Genomic DNA, 23,098 nt, shown 5'->3' on the forward strand with positions numbered 1-23,098 from the left:
TTATTCTGTGTCTGTGTCACAACGGACTCCTGAGCCTCTACACGTGACCTCTGCCTGTCCCCCTTGTGCACGCACCTTTCCACCCCTGCTGTCACAGCCGAGGAAGCCTGTGCTCCCAGAACTTCTTAGAGAAAGGACTCACTGGGCAGATAGACCCCCTGGAGCTCACCGGTGGTCCCACCAAGACACATTCTGGCCCAGCGGCCTGGGCCCCGGTCTCGCGATGTTTCTCCCTCCAGGCCCCGAGCGCACCCCGTCCCTGAATCTGCATTTCCTTTCCTCGAGGAGCCTCTCCATCTGCACAGACGAGCATGTCCTCGAGCCCTGTCTGCCTGGCCGCCGCTGCCCAGGGCCCTGGGGGACGGCAGTCCAGTTGTCCCCAGCCCACACACCAAGCACACCCCTTCTTGAACCAGGAGACTGGCCACCCGTCTGCTCTGGCGGGCCCTACCCGCCTGTGAGCCTGGAGGACGGCTTCCCAGAATCTTCTTCCGGGGCGCAGATGCAGGGATGGGCATCGCAGCCCGGTTGGCAGTTGTAGAGAATGAAGGCCAGCTAAGCGTCTCCGTTTGGGAATGTCGTGACCGCGAAGCACATGAGCTGCAGGGCTGTGTGGCTGAGGGACGAGGCACCCCCGCGCCCCTGCACACGGGTGTTGTTGAAGGGACAGTTGCAGAACGACGTTCATCTCAAGAGACCATTTGCAGGGCGCCTGGGGGGCTTGGTCGCTTGAGCATCTGACTCTCGATCTCAGCTCAGGTCACGATGTCACGGTTCGTGAGTTCGAGCCCCGCGTCGGGCTCTGTGCTGTCAGCGTGGATCCTGCTTGGGACTCTCTCTCTCCCTCTCTCCCTGCCCCTCCCCGCCTCGTGTGTGTGCACGCACGCATGCGGTCTTCTCTCCCTGTTAAGATCGAAAAACTTAAGTTAAAGGATGGTATTTTAATTTTGTATCAATATAGTATGTAACAATGAAGTTACAAATTTACTGAGTTTAAAATTCATAACTTATTTACGAGCTTATTAAGTTTATAATTGATTTCTAATTAGAGCTTATGTTAAATTAAAGAGAAAGGACTGGTCTGGTCAACTGCATGGAAAGAGTTGGGAATTTGGTGCCGGAAGATGCGGGGCTGGGCCCCACCATCCCTCGCCAGCAGGTAAGCCCCCTCGGGGCCTTGGCCTACGCCCCGGGGCCCATGGGACTGTGTCCACGACAGCACTGGCTGGAATGCTGCCTTCAGCAGGCTGACAAGGTCACGGCGCCACCCAACACCGTGGCCGTTAGGCAGTGGTGGGTGTCGTACGTGGATTGGCAGCATGCGACTCCCGGTGCCCCAAGCACGCGACTTTATTGGGAAAGAGGATCGTTAACAGGTGTAATGAGCTGAGACGAGTCCATACTGGATCAGGATGGGCCCTAACCTTTTCGCTCAGTGCTTAGGAAATGAGCTTGGGTGCGGACACGCCCCCAGGAAGAAGCAGCCGGCAGAAGTCGGGTGATGCTTCTATAAGCGGAGGAACAGCACAGACGGTCAGCTTGCCGCAGGGAACGCATTCCGCCTCCGCCTCGGAAGGAAGCAGGCCCGCTGGCCCCCGGATCCTGGACCTGGGGGGGCTCCGCCTGGGCCATGCTGCTTTGTTACAGCCGCCCTGACCGAGCAGCGAGATCTTCAGTGCTGGCTCCTACAAGTCTCCCCCCCGCTTCCTGGCTGGCTGGGGGTCCCCTCCGTGCCACCCAGCCATGGGTGCCCCGGGAAGCCACAGCCTGAGAATGGCAGAGAGCGGGTCACCTGTGGAGCACACGCCCACCGGTGCCGCCCGCCTGTCACAGCAGCTCGGAGCCCTGGAGACGCAGCGAACGGTGACGTAGGACCCCACCGTCGAGGGAAGCACAAACTGTGCCACAGACGTGAGCCACGCGTGCCGTTTTAACACTGCCAGCGGCCCTGCCGAACGAGCAAAAGGTAACGGGTGAAATTAACGTATTATCATCCGAAATGCTACCCTTTCCACCTGTGATCTACACGCAACTCACCGACGAGACTCTTGACGTGAGTTTTCTCGTACGAGATCCTCGAGGCCCAACGCGGATTGTACGCTCACGGCACATCCCCGTTCAGACGAGCCACGCTTTGAGCTTTGTGCCCCGTGTGTCGTGTGGCTGCCGTGTCGGAGAACCCAGGTTTGAGACGTCCGCGTCCAAGGCGGTCAGGAGGCCCATGAGCTCAGAACTCGTGTGTTTGCCTCCGCCCCCGGAGGTCGTTGGAAGAAACCAAAACAGTGGCAACGGAGGAGGCGGCGTGGCGTGGCCGGCTTGCAGAGAGCTGTTCTGAGGCCAGGTCCCGATTTCTCGCCGCGTGACGTTGGGGAAAATTGTCTGAAGTCTCCGAGACGTCATTTCCACGCCCCCCACAGGACCGCTGCAGGGATTTAATTGAAGAGCAGGGTGAAGGCCTGGCGTGCGTCACGCATGCGAGTAGCCGCTGCTGCTCAGGACCGGACCTCCTGGTGTTATTTCGTGTCCTGTTCTCCCCTCCCTGCCACAAACCGAACACCTTCCTTGATAAGCACGTCTGAGGGGCAGTCCCGGACAGGAGGCACAGGAGACGGTTTTCCGCAGGACTCTGGATGGGGGGGGGGGGGGGGAGGGCGGAGGGGAGGGCGGGAGGGAAGCGTGTGGGCCCAGGCTCCCGCCCCCGGGGGAAGTGAGTCAGGGTGGGTCCCCTGTGTCTGCTGCCTCAGGCCTCCTCTGTGGTCTGATGCCACTGTGGAACAGGGTCCCCAGGGCCGCCAGGCTCAGTGGCCAAGTCCCTGCAGGCCCCACCCCCAGCGAAGCCTCCCCGTGGGTCAGGGTGCTCTGCTTGCTAACATGGGGAGCGGTGGGTGTCCCCGTTAGTGGGGCAGGAACTCCCTCTCCACTAGAAAGTCTGCCCGGAGCTGGGCTTCCCTGGGCGGACACCAAGCCTTTTTCTGACCGAAATGTGATTATCCGTATAAAATCTCTTCTGGGGCGCCTTGGGGGCTCAGTCGGCTTAGCGTCCGACTTCAACTCAGGTCATGATCTCAGCATTCCTGGTTCCTGAGTTCGAGCCCCGCGTCGGGCTCTGTGCTGACAGCTCAGAGCCTGGAGCCTGCTTCTGATTCTGTGTCTCCCCCTCTCCCTGCCCCTCCCCTGCTCGTGCTCTGTGTCTCTCTCTCTCAAAAATGTTAAAAAATAATAAAATTTAAAAAATAAAAATTAAATCTCTCTGTGTAGATCTAACTATCCTTTGTAAATTCAGCTACTGATGCTGGCAGAGAACCTGTCCCCCTCCCTCCAGCTTTAAGATAAAAAAAAATTTTTATTTTTGTTTAATGCTTATTTTTGAGAGAGAAAGACAGAGACAGCAAGGGAGGGGCAGAGAGAGAGGGAGACACAGAATCCAAAGCAGGCTCCAGGCTCCGAGCTGTCAGCACAGAGCCCAACGCGGGGCTCGAACCCCTGAACCATGAGATCATGACTTGAGCTGAAGTCGGATGCCCAACCGACTGAGCCACCCAGGCGCCCCTAAAATAATTTTAATCCTGTGGAAGGACCCACGTTTATTATCCAAACCACAGGAACCTTTGGCTGTGCCAGATGGCTGCACCCTTTCAGAGGAGTTTGGGCAAAGCCCACGGAGCTGGTTCCTGTAATAGGTTGAATTGTGTCCCCTGAAAAGAGTTAATTCTCGACCCTAGATGCCTGTGACTGTGACCTTATTTGGAAACAGGGTCTCTGAGGACATAATCAGGTGTGTTGAGATGAGGTCATACTGGGTTAGGGTGGCCCTAAATCTGATGGCTGGCGTCCTTCGAGGGGATGGGGACACATGCGAGGAGAATGCTGTCCAGGAGCTACCAAGTCACTCGGTCGCATTCTTCTCAATTCTGTGGCCCCTGCCCCCTAAACAAACAGGGAACCATCGCCTTTCCCTGAGGGCCACTCTTCTTGTCTGTTCAGGGCCTGCAGCCCACGTCTGGGGCTCAGAATGGAGGATGTTTCTGGCCCCCGCTGTTTTAACCTGGGGGCCTTCTGACACCAGGTAGCTTTTACTGCATGGGGTCAAGAGCACGATCCTTAGTCAAGAATATCAAGGCCCAGAAAACTGGCTCCCAGCAGCCGAACCCCACCCGACCAACCTGCACCCCAGAGCCTGTTAACGAGCAGCTTAACGACCGGGTCTGTCACTCAGATAGACGTGTTGTCTTTCCACGGGGAAAACCGGAGCTGAAGATGCGATCTGAAGGCAGGCCGGTTGTCAGACACAAAGCCGGGAACTACAGGGCCCCTCGCTTGGCACGGTTTTCATTTGCACAGCCCTGGGAAAAGTGAGAGCGTTTTGTTCAGCCCTGCCTGCTCACACAAGCTGTGCTTTCAGATGGCTGGAGGCTCCGATCCGGACCAGGGCCACAGGCAGGACCGTGGGCAGTGGCAGAACCGCTTCTCCTCATAAGGCCCCCTCTTCTCGGCCCCTCCCTGCCGCTTCCCGCACTTACTCTCCCTGCAAAGTTTGCCGCCCGCCCCCTGCTGGCTGCCCTGTAGCAGGAGAACATCCTTCCTGCCGGTGAGCCCACGACTATCCATCCACGCAGGGGAGAAACAAGACTGGCCGACAAAGGGTGTTTGGGTCCGACTGAATCCATGCCACAAACTCTGGTGGTTGCAATATCAAGACCAAAGACATTTCAAATGATCCAACGTCCACGGGATCTGGAAGATCTAAGCCGGGTTTGGCCAGGTAGACCACGTGGCCAAGTCAACGGGGTCCTCGGCTGAGGTCATGCAGCTGACCGCGGGCATAAGGACCAGACAGGCTTTCCCGCAGCAGATCTCCCACGGGGAGGAGTCAGGCTCTTTGTGAACGCTGGGCCAAGAGGAGAGTCGAGCCTGCGGGGTCTACCTCACCCTGTGTTTAAGGACAAAGCTGACACCTTTCCTCACCCCCTCCCTCCTTCATCCCAGGATCCCACCCTGCTCCTGCGCCCGACCGTCAGTCTCTGTTCCTGGCTTGTATTTTGTTGTTTTCTGTTTGAATTTTAATGGTATTAGGTCATACTACATTTACACGTTATGTTATACTATATTTTATCGTGTGCGTATTTTAACGTCTGTGTTTGTTACATCAGTACAGACTAGGGAAGGTCAGGGGTCTTTTCTGTGGGCATCAGCTGGGCTCCTAACACCTGGCTTTTCCATGCCTTCTTTGCTCTGTCTTTATTTGGTGTTCCCTGTGGGTTTGGACTTGGTTCTTTGGGGGGCTCACTGTCCCTATGGTGCAGGTATCCTGTTGACAGGGACACTTGCTGTCAGCTTCTCAGCACCTAGAGGCAGGAGTGTCCAAAGCCCCTACTTTCTTTGGAACCCTGGTGGCTTGTATCCGCACGTGTCCGAACAGGGTGTCCGGGCCGACCATGCCACGTACGAACATCTTAGTAGAGAGTCACAGCAAAATCTAAGCCTGGGACACACCATCGGCCGCTCCCTGAACCCAAACCCTAAACTAGTCCTGCACCCTAACATGCACCCTCAGGCTAGCCCCCCAGGGAGGTCACTGAAGTGGTGTGGGTCCGGCCCCTGACACCTCCCCGGACCCAATCCTAGTCCGAGCCATGGCTCTGGCCCTCAGGGGGCCCACCTCCTAGATCTGAGAACGGATTGCTGGCCCATTGACAATGACCCGGTCAGATGTGTCTCCTCAGCTGTTTGACTTGTCCAGGACGGGCATCCTGACCCTGCCAGGCTGCCGGCAGTGCCCGCAGTGTGGGCCCTTCAACGACTCCCTGGTACTGTGGGCAGGCTCAAGGTTCTGGTGCACATGCCGGTGGGGCCCGTGAGCCATCACTGCCCCTCAGGAAGGGTGCCACTGGCCAGCGGGGCTGGCTTGTTACTGGCCTGGAAGAGGGTCTGGGTTTTGGTCTGCTTGCATGGCCCCAAATCTAACAGGGTAGGGCTGGGCTCTCCCTTCGCTCGCCAGAGGAGTCCCAGCACGGAGCGTCTTTGGGCACCAGGAGTCTTCCCCGGATTCTGACCGAGCCCCCTCGCCTCCTCGGTGCAGTCAGCCACCCTCCCACTACAGGGTTTGTGCACCCCCCTCCCCCCCGCCCCGCATCCAGCCTGCCCAGCCTGGCACCCCTGGCTGGAGCCCCTTTCTTTCAGGACAAGCTCTCTCTCTTCTGCACCCCGTACAAGGTCAGCACAAGGTCCAAGGCCACAGCACTGGACACGGCCTGGATCCTGCCCAGATCCAGATGAACTGACTAGACAGCGGGGGGTGGCTGATAGGGAGTCGGGGTTGGTAGCTTCCAGCACACGTGAGACCGTCTTCGGCAACCTGTGCCGAGCACCCCCTAAGCACTGCCTGAGCTCGGACGGTGACGCTGGGATCCAGTGCAGAAGCCAGCCCTGCAAGGGGGGAAGGGGGCGCATCGCAGGAGGGGGACCCCAAGACCTGAGCTTGTGGTCCCAGTCGAGAGGAAGGACGGTGTGACTGGAGAGTGTGGGGAGGAGAGGGCTGGAGACCCGGGCAGGGCGGGAACCCGGGCCTTTTGAATTTGATAATCAGCCTAAGCGGAGATTGTAGCGGCACAGGTTCCGGGGAGGGGACAGTGAGGAATCAGTGCTACTCCTGGAACGCCAGCGTTTACTGTATTATTACCGTCAGTAAGAGATTCTCCAACAGCTCTAGGGTGCCAGACTCCGAACTCACAGAGGAGGAAACAGGGTTGGAGGCGTTGGCGTGCAGACGCAGGTTGGGGTGCCCTCTCGGTTATCAGTGACCATCGAAGGGCTGGGCGCCGGCTGCGAAGTCTCTACTGCCATCTGTGGTCACTTAATCGGCCCAAGGCCCCGATGCCCCTTGCACCGAGTGACCCGCCTGGCGTCCTCTGTGCCCCTCCGGGGACCGCCGCTGGCTCCACGGGGAGGTGGGCACTGTCCAGGGTGCTGTGCGCCGGGGCTGGAGGCTGCTCGGGGAGACCCGGGTGCGGACCCCTGCGGGGCTACACCCGGGGCTCGGCGAGCCCCGCCCCGCGTGCAGCGGCAGGCGGCGCCTTCCCCTTGGCCGGGCGCCGGGTCCACTGGGGGGCGCCATAGGAGGGGGCATTCCGGCCGCTCCCTCTGGCGGGCGGACGCGGGGGGGGGGGCCCGGACGTCAGAACGGGACCCGGCGGCGGTGGCCTGGGCGCGGGGGCGCTGTAGGTGCGAGCGGGCGCGGGGATGCGGGGCGCGGGGCCGACGAGGTGCGGGGATGCGGGGCGCGGGGCCGTGGGTCTGGGTCGCGGCGCCTGCGTGCTGCGCGCCGTCGCCTCCGGGCTGCCTCTTCCTGCGGCGCCCGGTTTCGGTTTCGCCTCCGGCTCCGGGGTGCGGACTCCGCCCCCGAGCCGCGCCTCCCCCGGAGCGGAATCCTTGGCTTTCTCCGGTGGCCGCCACGGAGCGGTGTTGTTACCAAAGGGTGTCCCTACGTGTCTCCACAGTCACTTTTAGGAGAACGGCGTCCCCGTCCCCGTAACCGCGAGGCTCAGAGCGCAGCGTCCTCCCGGGTTTCTAGGACTGCCCGCCGCCAGGGTCCCCGGGCCAGGATGGGCACCTCGGCCGTGACGGCCTCCAGGGTCGCCAGGCGGCCGCGGGGAGGCCAGAGGAGGAGGGAGCGCAGAGATGGGGAGGCCAGCCGCCCCTGCCCTGCTCCTGCCCTGCTCCTACCCCCACGCCCCCGCCCCTACCCCCTACCCCCGATGCCCCTGACCCGCCCCCACCTCCCCACCCCCACCCCCTACCCGCGCCGCCCCTGCCCCCCAAACCCCGCCGCCAGGCTTTGTTTAGAGGCGGTTGCGGGGGATGGGCTTTGAGTTTGGCGCAGTTCTGAAGTTGGGGAAGAGGAAGGGAAACGTCGGGAAGCTCTAGGATGGAGTAGCGTCCGGGGCCTGGGTTCTCATTTCTGCCCTTAGGCCCTTGGTGCCGGCGGGAAACAATAGGACCCTTCAGGGTGGGTTTCAGTGCCCTACTGTGACATTCCTGGCCTGTGGGGAGGCAGAGCCTGGCCGAGGAGGATGACTCTGGGGTAGAGGCCAGCGCCATGGGGAGTCACTGAAAGTCTTGGAGTGAGAGCCCAGACCAGGAGGGTGGTCGCTTCCGGGCCATGTGGGGGTCAGGGGCCAGGTGGGGGGCAGGGCCCGGCTGTGGCAGGCTGGGCCCGGCTGTGAACCTGCCTCACACGGGTCTAGCCCTGCCTTCCCCCGGAGAGCTCACTAGGGAGTGGAGAGCAGGCCAAGTCTGGGGGAGGCAGGGGCGGGCAGCACGGTCAGGGCCCGGAGGACACAGCCTGCCCACCTGCCTGTTGTTAGGAATCCTGACGGCTACCCGGGTCAGCCCGGGGCTGCCCGTGCAGGCTGGTCGCTTGGTGGGTTCTGACTCAGCCGGTGTCGGCTGGCGTTTCTTCAGTGCCGTTTGCCTCACCTAACTCTCATGTCACCTGTGAGTCAGGTGCTTTTGTCCCCGAGCCCCTGGTCCCGAGCACACCGTGGGCATCCTCAGACTCTTATTTCTGGGTTTTGCACGTGCTGTGTCTCTGCCTGGAACCATCCCCCCTCTGCCCACACCCAGTTCTCAGTAGTCCCAGCCTCATCTCAGCCCGGGGTCGGGGTGGGGGGGCGCACAGTTCTCGACTCACTGAGTGATGGAGAGCCCAGGAGGGGTGAGCCTGGCTGGGGCAGTAGAAAGGGAATGGAGTGCCGCGCCAATGGCGGGGGAGGGGGTGAGACCCTCAGGGCTGGAGGGAGTGGGGGAGGGAGTGGGGAGGGCTTAGTGGGGAATCAGGCAGGGGAGGTGCTAGGGATGGGTTTCGATTGAGCTGATTGAGCCGAGGAACTTCTGGGTGCTTTAATTTCCCTTTCCCTGAAAATGAAACCGAAGCAGGGCTGGTCACATGACGGGTGGCTCAATATATAGTCAGCTGCCTTGGGACCCTTCCTTTTCCTTCCAGACCTGCCTGAGCTTGCCGGCCTGGAGAAGACCCGTCCCGGGAGGAATGGAGTGTCTTTCGTGCGGGCATGTCTCCAAAGAGGATGCCCCCAAGTTCTGCAGCGAGTGTGGACAGAGGCTGCTCCCTGCAGCCCCCGTGGCAGGTAAGGGCCAAGCAGGGGCGGTGGGCTGGGCCCCGGCTCCTTCCCGCGTCCCCCTGCTGAAATGGAAACTGCGCCGGCAGGCAGCTCAGGCGGGCAGCAGGGGGTCTTCTGTGGCCAAAGAACTCTTACCGGAAGAAGCACAGTTGTGAAAAGAGCAGTTTCATCTGCTCCTTTGCTGGAAGCTTCTGTTGCTCTTAAAACTTTCAATTTCGTTTCTTGGAGAGGAGAACTCGAGGGTTCTCCGCCCCCTCGTGAATGGGAAGCGTCGGGGGCTGAGCTGAGGGGGGCTGGGCTGAGGGGTCGTACCGGATTTCAGGGGATGCTGTGGAAGCGGTGTCCCAGGTGCTGGGGTGGGGTGAGGGGTCCCCGCAGCCTGGACTGGCAGTCTCCTTCCCGGGGAGGGGTGGCAGGTCGGTGCATGAAAGGGGAACCGTGTCTGGTGGCCCTCACTCACCCCTGGCTCAGGTTGGTCCTCAACTCTCTTGGCGTCCGGGACTTCCGACTGACTTCCTTCCCTTGTTAGGCATTCTGGGACCACAGGACTTTTGCACTCTCTGTTCCCTCCTCTTGGAACATACCTGTTCTCCGAGGGCAGCACCATGACCCCCTCACCTCCCTTCAGTCTTTGCTCCTCTGTCCCTCTGTCTCCTCCTACCTGGAGGCCCACTCTGGCCGCCCAGGGAAAAACGGCCCCTCCGCCTCCCCCACAGCCGAATTACCCTTTCTTCATCAGGCTGCTTGCCCTCCTAGCATTTGGACCACGACAGCCGGCGGCTTCGGAGGGGACCTTTGTTCTCTTGTTAGCTGCTTTTCTCCAAGTCCCTTGCACACAATAGGTGCTGAATTAATGCTTTGGGGGCCAATCAAAGAAAGTTCTCTAGAAGACCACGTGTGTTTTCTTTCTTTTTTTAAAAAAAATTTTATTTATTTAGGTGATCTCTGCACCCAGCGTGGGGCTTGAACTTACAACCCCAAGATTAAGAGTCTGGGTGCTGTACCGACAGAACCAGCCAGGCACACCAGCCTTGTGTGTTTTCTAAATACGAGGGTGTGTGTGTGTGTGTGTCCGTAAATGCTGTCAATACCAACCTTCTTGCTCTCCGACCTTTGGTAACCTGCCAAAGTGCGCTGTGTGTTAGGGGTGAGGCGATTCTTCCCTGAAACAACAGCCTTGGTACAAAGTGCTCACGTCACAGATGCTTTTATTGGACCGTAAGAGGGTCAAAGAGGCTGCTGCCATTGCTGTCAATTTCTGTTTGATTTTCTTGTGCTGCAGCCCCCGGAGGGAGGAGGTCTGGCCCCAGGGGTCTGTCTTTGCCTGTGGATCCCACGGGGCTTGACTCATGCAGGCGGGCTCGGGGCTCGATGTCCTCTCTCGTTATTGATCCCTGGCTGTCCGGGTGTGGAACGGCCAGCATAGCTGAGCTCCTGGTGTCCGGCTGGAATTTCCCACCTGCCAGGGCTCCCCATCCCTGGCCGTTAGTACACGCGCCTGGATGGGAGACCTTGTGTGTGTGTGTGTCGGGGGGGTCTTTGGGACCCCAGAGATTAAACAAACCCAAAAACCAAAATCAGAGCTTTTGGTTAAATTCAGGGAGCCTGGCGCCGTGCCAAGTGTTGAGGGCACAGCTATCATAAATTCCCATCTTACAGACGCCAAGAGTGAAGCCGAGGGAGGTCAAGTATCTTGCCTACAGTCCCGCGGCTAGCAACTAGCAGAGACGGGGTGGGAGGGGGTCCCGGATTTGGATCCCGGCCTGGCGGCTCCGGAGGTCGTGCCCTGGGAGGGAGCCGTGGTCTTGGAGGGCAGGTGGTGGGCGGGGGGCCCCTGTGTCTGCTCCGTTGTGCCTGCCCAGCCAGGCTGGGCAGACGTGCAGCCCAGGGCCCTGCTGGTGTTCGTTTTCTCAGTGCCCGGGGTTCCTTTTCTTTCCGCTTAGAAGAGTGGAGAGGTGGACCCAAAATGCACAGCTTATTAGGGTAAAAATAGTAGGAGAGCTCTCCTCATTGAGAGGCAACATTGGGAAGAGAATGCCCGCTAACCACGGGCCGGGAAGGGTCTTTGTGTTTAAGGTCCTGGTCGTCCCGCTTCCCTTCCCCCTGGGTCCTTCTCAGGTTCATCCCCCCTTGGCCGGATAGCTCTAGGGGGTGTCCCTTCCTGATTGGCTCCTTTCCGTTGTGTGAGGGGTGGCCTACGGTATCCGGTATCCGTTCTTGTAGGAAGTACATTTTATGGTCTACTTTGAGGTCGAGTCTTTTGTCAAATTCCTAAGGGGACCCTGAGGGGGAGTAGGTGGGTGTCTGTCACATTCGTAAGAGGACGCCTGAGGGGGTTTGCTGTAGTCCCGATGCTCCCAGCATGGCTCTAAAATATGTGTTTTTCTCCACCCAGGGGCCTTGGGTCCTAACCTTTTCCTCTTTGCCTCTTTTCTTCTATCTTTTCCCATCCTATCTACAGGCACTGGCCTGTAGTGGGGGCCAGGGGTCAGGGGTCAGGGTGTGGCAGGGGTTGAGTGTGCGCCTCAGGCTTCAAATGAGTTACTGAACCGGTAAAGCAGGGGGATTCTCTGATGGACAGGCAAAGAGGAGTCACAGGTGCCTCCTGGAGACCCACCGCTTAGGGAAAACGCGCTTTGCGCCTCTCGGGGTCTCCGCGGAAGCCCACCGTACCTCTGCCCGCCTCTCGTTTTGCGTGAGGGGCTCTCGGAGTGCTGCCCAGGGCATCCGACGTGCCTGCCAACAGAGCAGGGGAAACGGAAGTTCTGGGTGAGAACCTGGGCGTGCAGCCTTTTTACAGAATGCCGAGAAGTCCGCCTGTGGTCACCAGGCAGGGCCCTGCCCATCCCGGCCGGCAGGGAGAGCAGTGCAAAGCCCCCAGCCCCCGAAATGCTGGCACCTGCTGGCGGTTCCGCTGGCCGGTCTGTGAACCGTGGGTGGTGCCGGGTCACATGGGTGGCCCTCCCTGCTGCTGGCGGGAGCGGGGCCGGGCCCTCGTCACTCAGGAGGGACACACAGGAGGATGGGACTCTGCCCGCCAGGTCCCCAAGGGCCTGGGGTCTGAGGAGCAACACCCTCCCACCCGCCCCAAGCACATCGCTTCCTGCTTCCTGCTTCCTGCTTCCGGCCTCTCTTACTCCCTCACACCCTGGCTATGCCTCTCTATTTACAGGAAAACAAACTGAAACCAAGATGCAGAGGGCTTGGCTGGAGCTCCGGAGGGACATCTTCTCCATTCAGCCGCTCATGGACCCTCCAGCCTGCCCAGGCCTTGAGCTCGGGGCACTCCAGACCTGGGGCTGGGGGACCCGGGGGCTGCGGACAGGGCCGGTCCCTCGGGAGCCCGATCGCAGCCTGGAGAGGCTGGTGTGGCTGTTCAGAGGTGCTGATGATATAATTTGCTATGGGGTTCGAGAGCAAACCATCAAGAAAGAATTCTCGAGACCTTTTTTGGTATAAAAAAGGTGGTTTTATTGAGGCACAGGGACAGGACCCCCTGGGCAGAAAGAGCTGCATTGGGGTAGTGCAGAGCCATTGATTATATACTTAACGTCGGAGGAGTAGAGACAAAGGAAGTTCCCAAAGGGACTTTCATATGTTAAAGAAGTCTCTGGATCCTGGAGGCCTGGCTGTTGTCAAGCTAAGGCGGTTTTTCCCTGTAGCAGAACTTTAACATTAAGACAGTTGGGGGTTCCTGGAGGAAGGTCAGACCTGGGTGGTCTCAAATATTTGTCAACGGGCCGCAGATTATAGGGAAATTTAATTTTGTCTACATTTCTTTTGCCTTTGTTCCCCACATCACTGAACACCTGGGTCCTGGGGGCACATGCAGAAGTATGGATGGGGAGAGAGTCCCAGCCCATCGTGGGCAGAGGGTGGCCACTTTTGCCAGGGGTAATGTTGGGCCAGTCCGAGGGTGGGGAGGAGGGCGGGGGTGGGGGACGGGGTGGGCCAGGTGTCCCAGGGGACCCAGGTGGGACTTCTTCCTTAAGGGCCAGAAGGTTACTGTCAGGGGATGAAGTTCTGGGCAACCTGTTTACTTTTTAATTTTTGCTATTTCCAAGTTTCCTTGATGTTTTTATAATGGAAAGAAGACGAGATGCCTAAGACCCTGAAGGTGTCTGGGGGAGGGCTGGGGGCCGCCGAGGGGGCTCGGGAGGCAGACGGGGCACGGGTGGGGTGGCCCGGGGGTGTCGGGGTGGCAGTGGAGGGGGTCGCCCGTCAGGGATGGGAACCATCTGCCTGTTTGTGCCTGTGGGTCCGCCGGTGTGGGCACTTCCTTCCGGGGCCGCCCGCACAGGCTGGGGGCCGTGCTCAGGACACCCGACTTAGCAGGCGGTGGAGGCGAGGAGGACCTGGAGGGTTGTGTTGTTCGGTGCACTGGGTTTTTCTTTTTGTCAGCTGTGGTAAAACGTGTAACAGAAAAGTTACCATTTGGATGGTGTTTACTGTTACGGTGGCTGGGTTCACACTGTTGTGTAGACTTCACCGCCGTCCACCTCCAGAGCAATTCTCATCTTCCCAAACTGCAAATACTAATCCGCGAATGGGAACCCTCGGCCCCCGATCCCCCCTCCCCGCCCCGAACCTCGTGCCTTACCTGCTTTAGCCTTCGGGGCAAGGAAGCCGCTGCAGCCACTGTTTTCAGGCTGAGGCAGGGGCCGGGGTTGCTGGGGGTCCCGGGCTAGCGGCTGGCCGGCCCAGGGTTGCGCGCGCTGCACCCCCAGACCTGTTTCTGGGGCACTCGCTAGGAGCCAGCGTGGGTGATTGATTCAGGATGAGCTGATTTTGTGCAACATTTTGTTGTGGCAGTGATTGGGGGCTGCCCGCCCGCCAGGCCCTTGCTTTCTTCCCCCTGTTCATGTGCTAATCAGCCATTGACCCGCTGTGGGGATCTGAAGGGGAGTTCAGGCCCACTTAGCTCTCTGGATTCTAGAAGGTTTTCTTACCGGCAGGCTTGCCTTTTGCAGGGGCGCCAGGGGCCCCGCGGGGTGGGGGGGAGGCCATGCTGCCCAGCATGCAAGCAGGCTGCAGGGGTGGGTGGGGGATGGGAATTTGGTCTCATTGAGCTAAAATGTCCTGCAGGCGAGGACCCTGGCCCCAGGGCCTGTCCCAGCTTCTGTGGGGTTCAAACCCTGCATTCCCATTTGCCACCTGCGGTGGGGGGGTGGGGGGGCCCAGCTCTGTGCTTCCATTTTTTGCATCCAGCTAGGAAAAGCACATGCCCCGCATGGTGGCTGTGAGCACATCACAGGTTGGCCCCACCAAGTGCCAGTTAAGGTGTCCCCTTACTGAATCCGGCTACTTTCCTCTTTATCGTGACGGTAGAGATAACAGGTGCCGGTGTGCAAGACCGTCGGAGTGAAGGAGGGGGTAACATCTTGAAGCCCCTTTTTTAAAAAAAATTTTTTAATGTTTATTTCTGAGAGAGAGAGAGAGACAGACTGCGAGTGGGGGGGGGGGGCAGAAAGAGAGGGGGGACACAGAACCAGAAGGGGAGGTGTGTTGGGAGACCCTCGGTCCGGCTGGGAGCGGGGCTGGGAATGGGGCACCTGCCCCTGAGAAGGGGGTGGGGGAGTGGCACATTCTGACTTAGAAACATGAGGACCAGGGTGGCCCGTGCTGACATCTGGAAAAGCTGGGTGCTCAGACTGCGTCGCTGCTTCCTTGGGGCTGGGGCTGGGGCTGGGGCTGGGGTCCTGGGTCCCTCGTGCCCACCGAGAGCAGAAAAGGTGCCCAGGGAAAGCGTACGATGGGGGAGAGGGATGATGTGTCCACAGTGTCCAGGGAGGATTCCGAGTTTCCCTCCGTGACTTCCCTTGCTTTCCCCCGAGATTTGACCCGTGCGTGTGTCCCTTTGTAGATCCCAAGAACGGCAGCCTCCAGGCGACGCCAGCCCGAGAGGGAGAAACGGCCCCAGAGGGAGAAACGGAATACGGACAGGAGCTGAGAGAGGACGGCGGCCCTTTCTTGTCCCCGGGCTCAAATCACCTGCAGCAGGAAAATCTAGACGAGCCCCCTTCCGACGTCTCCGGGACCGTGCCAAGAGTGAGTGTGCCCCGTCCCCGGTAGGGTGGGCGTGGGAGGGCCGCTTCCCACCCGCCTGGCCTGGAAGCTGCTCGCTGCTGTGGCTGCCTCGGTGGCCGAGCGAGGGCCCCTGTCCTTACCATACTGTTGTGCGGCGGCCCCCACAGGGTCCTCCCCGCCCGGCCCGCTGGTGGCCGCCCTCCTCTGGGCCTGGTCGGCTGCACGACCCCTCCGGGGTCGCCACCTGCCTTCTCCTCCCACCAGACTGGGCCGCTGTGTCTCCCAGCGGAGACGGGGTCTGGGTGCCTGAGCCCCTGCCGTGGGGCTGTCCGGCTCCTCCCGGGGCCTCTTCCCGGTGATGGTGCGGGTTTGGAGGTGTCTCAGAGCCACGGGGACAGGCGGGCACTCAGGAAGGACACTCCTCCCCGCACAGGTGGGGGCTGCTGCCGGGTGTCCTTCCGTCTCCCCTGCAGGGGTCAGGCCCCAAGAGTGTCTTGCGACAGGTTCAGGGAGAGTGATGGGAGAGAGCTCCCCGTGTTGGAGTCCAGACCCCGCGGGCCCGGGGATTCCTGCCGGCCGCTGAGAGGGGGGGCTGTCTTTCTGTGTCTGGGTGGGGGCTGGGCTCCTGCCTGTTCCTCGGTCATTCCTCGTAGTGGTCGGGCCAGGGCGGCAGTGTGGGTGTGTGTTGAGGGTGTGTGTGTGTGTGTGTGTGTGTGGCTGGTGTGTATCATGTGATGTGTGTGTGTGTGACAGCGTGTGTCCTTCCCTTTGGCAAGTCGTGGTCCGGAGTAGGATGTGGGACGTTGGAGGTTCGGCACCGAGGAGCGCACGTGCAGCTCTGTGAATGAAAACGGTGCCGAGTCCAGAAGGACTGTTTTGTTTTTCTTTTAATTTTTAAATTTATGTTTGAGAGAAAGTGTGAGCAGGGGAGGGGCAGAGAGAGAAAGACATAGCCTCTGAAGCAGGCTCCAGGCTCCGAGCCGTCAGCACAGAGCCCGACGTGGGGCTCGAACTCACAAACCACAAGATCGTGACCTGAGCCGAAGTCGGACGTTCAACCGACTGAGCCACCCGGGCGCCCCTGGGTTTTCTTTTTGAACAGAGTGAGCTTAAGGCTGTTTTGGGAACAAAAATGGGCGAGAATAACCAAGAATACTGTGAAAAAGAAAAGTCCTGAGTGGGACTTACTGTACTAAATCAAACAAAAACGTGGTACAAAAGCCATAGTCAGCAAAACTGAATTCAGGGGGGTGATCTCTGTGCCAGAAGAGGCAGCTCTGAGTCAGAACCTAGTACTGATGAGAGCAGTCGGGGAAGAGATACATAAACAGTGATCTGATCTCTGAAGAGGGAAAGGTTTTCCAGTAATGAAAGCAAGAGACAAGTGTACAAACCAAAGATGGGTATCTTTGACTCCAGAAAGGTCTTAAAAGAACTAAAAACCTCATAGGATGTGGTAAGCACAAAGGACAAACAATCTAGGAAAACATAGAGAATATTTGTATTTACATAAAAATATTTTTAGCAAAGGATGAGTTGCCTCAATATGTCAAAAGCTCTCAGAAATGAAGAAGAAAACAGTAAACAACCCAAGAGAAAGGAGTGGGCCAACAAGAGATTCTAGTCCAGAACTGATAAGATACTAAATACATGAACGTCCGGCCTCTGAACTCCAACGCTGAGAATGAAAAGAACTTATCAAAGTCAAGAATTGATTTAAAGTGGGCGTTCGCAGAGATGGGACAGAGTTCTCCCTGCACCTGAGGTAACGGGGTGGGACCACCCAGCAACACAGGGTCCTTCGACCTCCTCTTCTTCTCTGACTTCAGCATAAGGAAAGAACCCCAGAAAGCCACCTGAAGGGTCAGGATAGGGTTTGATCACAGCCCGAGTCTCGAATGGCCCAAATCCCGGCATCCGCCTGAATATCCCACCATGGGAGGCCAATTGTATCGTCCTTACGGCGGAATGGACCGCGGCCTCCCAACTGCTACTTTCCGGAAGATTAAAGATGTGGGGAAACTCTCGCAATCAGATTAGATAACTAACTAACCCAATAAAAAGATTGGTACCAGCAAGAATGGCGGAGAAGGGGACTCCCGTGGGCCTGTCCCTCCAGAGAAACACCAACAAAAATTGAGCAAAAGTGTAAGAATAAGCTTGATTGGACCTTTGGAAGGTCTCAGTAACGGTGGTGCCTTCGCCCCGGAGACAGCTTTGTTTGCGGGATTGGAACTCAGCCTTGACCTACCCGGTCCCCGCATAGGGTGCCTGATGGCATCCCCACGTGGGGTGTCCGATGGTGGGGGCCTGTGTCCTGACAGAGGGAGGGGGTTCCCGAGGAATCAGGTCTGTCTTGTTTTTGTTTTTGTTTTTAATTTTTTTTAACGTTTATTTATTTTTGAGACAGAGACAGAGCATGAATGGGGGAGGGTCAGAGAGAGGGAGACACAGAATCAGAAGCAGGCTCCAGGCTCCAAGCTGTCGGCACAAAGCCCGACGCGGGGCTCGAACCCACGAACCGTGAGATCATGACCCGAGCCAAAGTCGGACGCTTAACCGACTGGGCCACCCAGGCGCCCCCTGGAATCAGGTCTGTCTTGACCTCTGGGGTGCCCTGAAGGCACCTGGGATGTGTAAGGCTGTTCCTGGACCACCTGCGGGTGAGTGTAGGAGCTCCCTGCTGGGGGGTGGGGGGCTCTGCGGAGGGGAGGGGGGGAGGCACCGCTCGGAGAGCGTGAGGTTCCTTTCGGGGGAGGTGAAAATGCCCAGGACGAGATAGTGGGGTGCTCGCACCTCAAGCACTAAAAGCCACTGGATGGTGCACTTGAAAATGGTTCACTGCATGCTACGTGACCTTCACCTCAGCGTAAAGCTCTGTATGGTATTATTGCAGGAGGGGATTAAAAAAGCCTAAATGCGCCAGTTCCCACCCGCGAAGGGAAGCCAGGGTGAAGCGAGCAGGCAGACGCTGGCGGGGTTGTCTGGTGATTCGCTCACCAGGCTTCGTGCTCGTACCCGCCCTGTGGCGACCCTACGTAACCCCACGGTCGGGAAGCGGCGTGCGTGCGGTGGAGGACAGGCCTGTGTGTGCAGCCGGGGTGTGCTAACGGGGGGGGGGGGGGGGGACTCTGCCAGGAGACCAAGGGACAAGCCCCCAGCTGGACAGGAGCCCCCTGGCCGGCCTCAGCCCAGCCACGGAGGGAGCGAGTCCTTCACGCAGCCGCCACGGGGTGGGTGTGCGGGGTGGGGGGGTGTTGTGGTTAATGGGGACGGTGTGGGGCTCCCACCACACCTGTCGGCTGGGGTGACCGTCTCAGCCTGGCCTTTCCTTTGGTGGCCCTTCGTTGCGGACCAACTGGGTGCGTTTGCTGGTTCTCCCTTCATTCCTAGAGGTGGTTGGGTGGTTCTCTCCCTGGGGTAGCTTCCCCTGGCGAGGAGGAGGAGGAGGAGGGAGAGGGAGGGGGGAGGCGGAGGGGGGAGGAGGAGGGGTGTTCTTAGAGCCAGGCCGAGTTGGGTTGAAGGTGCCTCCCTCCCACAGCTTCCTGCTGTGAGGTCATGGAGGCCTCCTGGACTTTTGGAGCTGCCCGAATTGGGCTTTGGTCCCCAGGGGCCATCTGCGTGCTCCGATCCGTCTCCCCTGTGGGTCCCGTTCCAGGTACCCCTTGCGGAAATAGCCCTGCTTTTCCACACGGATCCCCTGCCTTCCCCAGCTCTTGGTCCGGAAGCTCTTGGCCCAGAAGCTCCTGGCCTTGTTCCCTTGTCCCTCCTCCTGCATGTGGTGCCCGGCAGCCCCAGGCCCCCTGTGCCCTGGGCAGGGCTGAGGCCAGGCCCCGCACCTCACAGACTCTTCCTCCTCTGGAGCAGCAGCACGCAGCACGGCCCTGCCTGCTTGGTGGCCTGGGGCACATCGTGAGCCCCTCGGGGCGTTGCTGTCTTCCTGGGGAGAAGGAGGAGGCTGGGGGGAGGGGAGACGGGCGCTCTCTGGTCAGTGCCAGCTGGCGGGCTCGGCCCTCACCAGAGGGCGGCCCCGCCTAGGCCCGAGCCTGTGGTCTTCCTGCCCTGTCTGAAGGGGGTCGTGTCTCAACAGGGAGTTGCCTCAGAGGTTTGTGTAGATGCGGCCGGCAGCACATCCGATGAGCGGGAGGCTGTTAATCACCCTCCCAGCAAAAGAAGAAAAGAGGACGCTACCCTGCGTGGGGTCGCTGACACGTTCTCTGCAGACCCCGAGCAGGTACAGGCATGCTTCGTGTTTCTTACAAATGCTGGGTTTGTGGCGACCCTGTGCCGTGCAGGCCCGTCGGCGTCCTTGTTTCCATAGCGTTTGTTCGCTCGGTGTCTCTGTGTCACGTTTTGGTGATTCTCAAACGGGTTCAGACCTTGCCGTTATTCTGATTGTTACAGTGACCTGTGATCAGTGATTATGATGACTCGCTGAGGCTCAGGTGATGGTTAGCATTCTTCAGCAATAGAGTATTTTAAAACGAATGCACACGCATTGACTTTTTGGACATGATGCCGTTGCACACTTAGAAGCCGGCGTAGCGTGCGTATAAATGTTTCAGGCACTGGGAAACCAGAAAAATCTGTCCGGCTTGCTTTATGGAGATACTTGATTTATCCTGGGAGTCTGGAGCCAAACTCGGAATATCGTTGCGTCTATGCAGTAGGTCTATGCAATAGCGATACCTTTCGGTTTTGGCTCTTGTGGCTGAGGACGTTTTGCGGACATTTAAGTTTTAGCTTCATCGTGTGCCCCCCACACCCTCGAGTTCTTCCGCCCGCCGTCTTATTTCTTGTGAAACTATCTGCTTGCACGTCGGGGACACTCACCTGGCGAAACCTCCGTAAGCCATACGAGATTCTTTTCATGGGAAAGAGCGGGAGGGCCCGGGCCGGGGGTGGGGGTGGGTGGTGGTCTCCCTCCACAGGAGATGTTGGGGTGGGAGGGTCAGTTGTGGGAGTTCATCAGTGAATAAGTTGAGGGTGTTGTGCAGATTTAAAGCCAGCCTTCTCCACTGACGAGTTTCTAGGGAATTGAGTCACTCCCCTGTTCCTGGTGATGAGAGAGACACCCTTACTCGAACTTTCCTTTTACGTGGAAATAGCTCTCACAAAAGGGTCATTTCTCCTCGGTTTTCACGGCTTCTCCCGACTCCAGCTTCTTAAAAATAACCAGCTTAAAGTATAATCAATATGCCAAAGAGGCATATTTGCAGGTGGCAAAATTTGCTCCCCGGTGTCATTGATGAATTTAACGAAACTTTATTGCCCAGTAGATACTAGGTATCAGATGTTGGTGGAAGGCTTGCAAAGCAGGCGTGGTCTTTGCCTGGAAGGTTTAGGTCTGTGAAGTAACTGCTGAAACACTTTCCAAAGACAGTGACTTCAAGGGGCGCCTGGCTGGCTCAGTCGATATAGAGTACCCAACTCTTGATCTTGGGGTTGTGAGTTCGAGCCCCACATTGGGAGTAGCGATGACTTAAAAAATAAAATCTTTAGGGGAGGCCGGGTGGCTCAGTCGGTTAAGCATCTGACTCTTGATTTCGGCTCGAGATTGAGCCCCGAGTCGGATTCCACACTGAGAACACAGAGCCTGTTTGGGATTCTCTCTCTCTCTCTCTCTCAAAAATAAATTAACTTAAAAAAAATATAAAATCTTTAAATACAGTGACATCGATACAGGGCCTGGAGAGTTGCCTAGACGGAAAATAACAGCAGATGGAGAGCTCACTTGTGATAGCCACAAAATCAGGAAAACCCGCAAAATAACATTTCCTTGAGAGGGAAAGCAATAGTTTTAAGATCATAAAGATGTCCTCCGATCTCTCCACTGCATTAACCAATTAACGTGCAAAACTAGTGTTTTTCAGTCCATCTGGAGTATAAATCGGTGAGAAGATCTATAAAGAATATAGAGAAAGAGAACAATAATGGGAGATTTGACCTAATGTCTCTCAAGCTATAAAACCGTCTAATGGAGTGGCTGAGACCCGTCACCGAAGACGGACACACGTGTGTGTGTGTGTGTGTGTGTGTGTGTGTGTAACACCTCAGCACGTGATCAGAGCACCATGATAAGTCAGAGAGTTACGGTAGGTGTGCTTGAACCATGGGCTGTTTGGAAACAAGATCCCCCGGTCATATTACACATTAAAATATATACCAGTCGGGGCGCCTGGGTGGCTCAGTCGGTTGGGCACTGATTGGACTCTTGATTTCGGCTCAGGTCATGATCTCACGGTTGTGAGATTGAGCCCCGAGTCCAGCTGAGCACGGAGCCTGCTTGAGATTCTCTCTCTCCCTCCCTGTGCCCACCTCCCCTCCAGAAAACAATATATCAGAGCAACTCCGTGTTTTAATGGAAAACAACACCCTAAAAGTTCTAGAAAATATAGGTTAACTACTAGTAAAATTATACAAATGTTTCTCAGCCTCGTTAAAAAAACCCACAGATGCTAATACGGCAGTAAAAACGTTCATAGATTCTGAGTCAGAGAAGACCATTCATCTATTAAATGTAAAAGCCAACGGCCAGAAAGCTCTGTGGCCTCTGATGAAGGGTCGACCGCTGGGGCACCTGACCGACTTCCAGGAAATAAGAGGACAGCAGCGAAGAACCGGCAGGTGAAGGACTTAAAAGGCAGTTTATGGGAGAGGAGCAGGCGATCTGGGCCCGGGAAGATGCTCAGCCTGAGGAGGGTACAGGGCGGGGGCTGCAACACTGCTGTCCGAGCTGGGCTAGTGGCTGCTGTCCCTGGGCTGGGAAGATCCTGCAGGTTGCTCGAAGGGCGGGAGGTGGTCGGGTCCACGCGGTGGGCTGTTACCCTGGGGGTCACCCTGCCCGCCCTCGCCCCCCTCCCCCACAGCTGTGCCCTCCAGGCCCTTCCGGCTCCGCAGGACCACCTGCCTTCGCTGTGGCCACGCTTCCTTATGAAATATGTTAAGCTTCAGGACTTCAGCTGCCTAAGTGTAAAGATCAAATGGTCTTTGTCCAGTGACTCATGAATCAGGCAGCTTCCCATCCAACAGGAAGGAGCTCCAAAGGGCGGTACAGAGAGGAAGGTTTTTAAAGGCAGGGAGGGGTAGAAACGTGGAAGGTTTTCCCAAGGCAGAAACGGGTAGAAACGTGGAAGGTTTTCCAAAGGCAGAAACGGGTAGAAACGTGGAAGGTGTTCCAAAGGCAGAAACGGGGTGGAAAAGGAAATTATTAGTGAAGAGCGAGTTGTTTTGAGGCACGGCTGCCCTCGTACTGGGAACAGAAGGGGCCGCTGGGCAGATCACGTCGCTAGGGCTGACCACGTGATTCCAGGTTGAGTGGCTGGTTAAAGGTTACCTTCCTGGAGGCTAAAACTGCGTTAGCGGGCGCCTGGCTGGCTCCATCGGTTTGAGCATGCGACTCAACCTCTGCATCTTGAGTTCGAGTTCCACGTCGGGCATACAGCCTACTTTAAAAAAAGCTGCAATCAGGTTGGGTATGAAGTGTTGGTTTGCTGATGGGGAACTTAGCATGAGCGACTCCCATTTTAGGCTTGTGGTTTCTTTTCTAATACTTCCTTGCTGACAGCACCCCTCCTTCTAGAAGGCAGGCCTGATTCGGGTGCCCTGGGGACCCTTCCCATAGAAGGTCAGATGTCTCCTGCCACCTTCTATGATGCCTGGAGGGTTGGCCGCCTGCCACAGTGGGGTCCTCCTGTCCCGTGCCACAGCGCAGCAGTCTGGAGCCCTGAGGATTCTGTGGCCTGAGTGTACGTAGGAGAGCCTGACCGCTTACGGGACAAAGGCTGCTAGAACATTGATCACCTGGACTGACTTTAGGCTTTTGTGAGACAGAAACAACCAAATTCAACGTTTGATTGTTTTAACTATTAGAAATCTTTTGGTGGCAGATAACTGGACACGCAGCTCGGGTGAATTACCACGATAAGAGAAAT

General features: G+C 57.9%; 1 protein-coding gene across 2 annotated transcripts in view; it reads left to right on the forward strand.

The window, feature by feature from the left end:
* Positions 1-7,162: 7,162 nt before the first annotated feature.
* The window catches only part of RNF213 (ring finger protein 213), a 105,081-nt gene continuing 89,145 nt past the window's right edge, over positions 7,163-23,098 (forward strand). Inside the window, exons 1-4 of one of the 2 annotated variants that reach the window (XM_042917029.1) lie at positions 7,163-7,221; positions 9,002-9,143; positions 15,001-15,185; positions 19,255-19,398. In XM_042917029.1, the coding sequence (XP_042772963.1) occupies positions 9,047-9,143; positions 15,001-15,185; positions 19,255-19,398 (426 nt within the window). In that variant the 5' untranslated portion in view covers positions 7,163-7,221; positions 9,002-9,046. The remainder of the gene's footprint in view (positions 7,222-9,001; positions 9,144-15,000; positions 15,186-19,254; positions 19,399-23,098) is intronic. The other variant, XM_042917030.1, reaches the window with a different exon arrangement.

This window comes from Panthera leo, chromosome E1, assembly GCF_018350215.1.
Source record: "Panthera leo isolate Ple1 chromosome E1, P.leo_Ple1_pat1.1, whole genome shotgun sequence".
NCBI classification, from domain to species: domain Eukaryota; kingdom Metazoa; phylum Chordata; class Mammalia; order Carnivora; family Felidae; genus Panthera; species Panthera leo.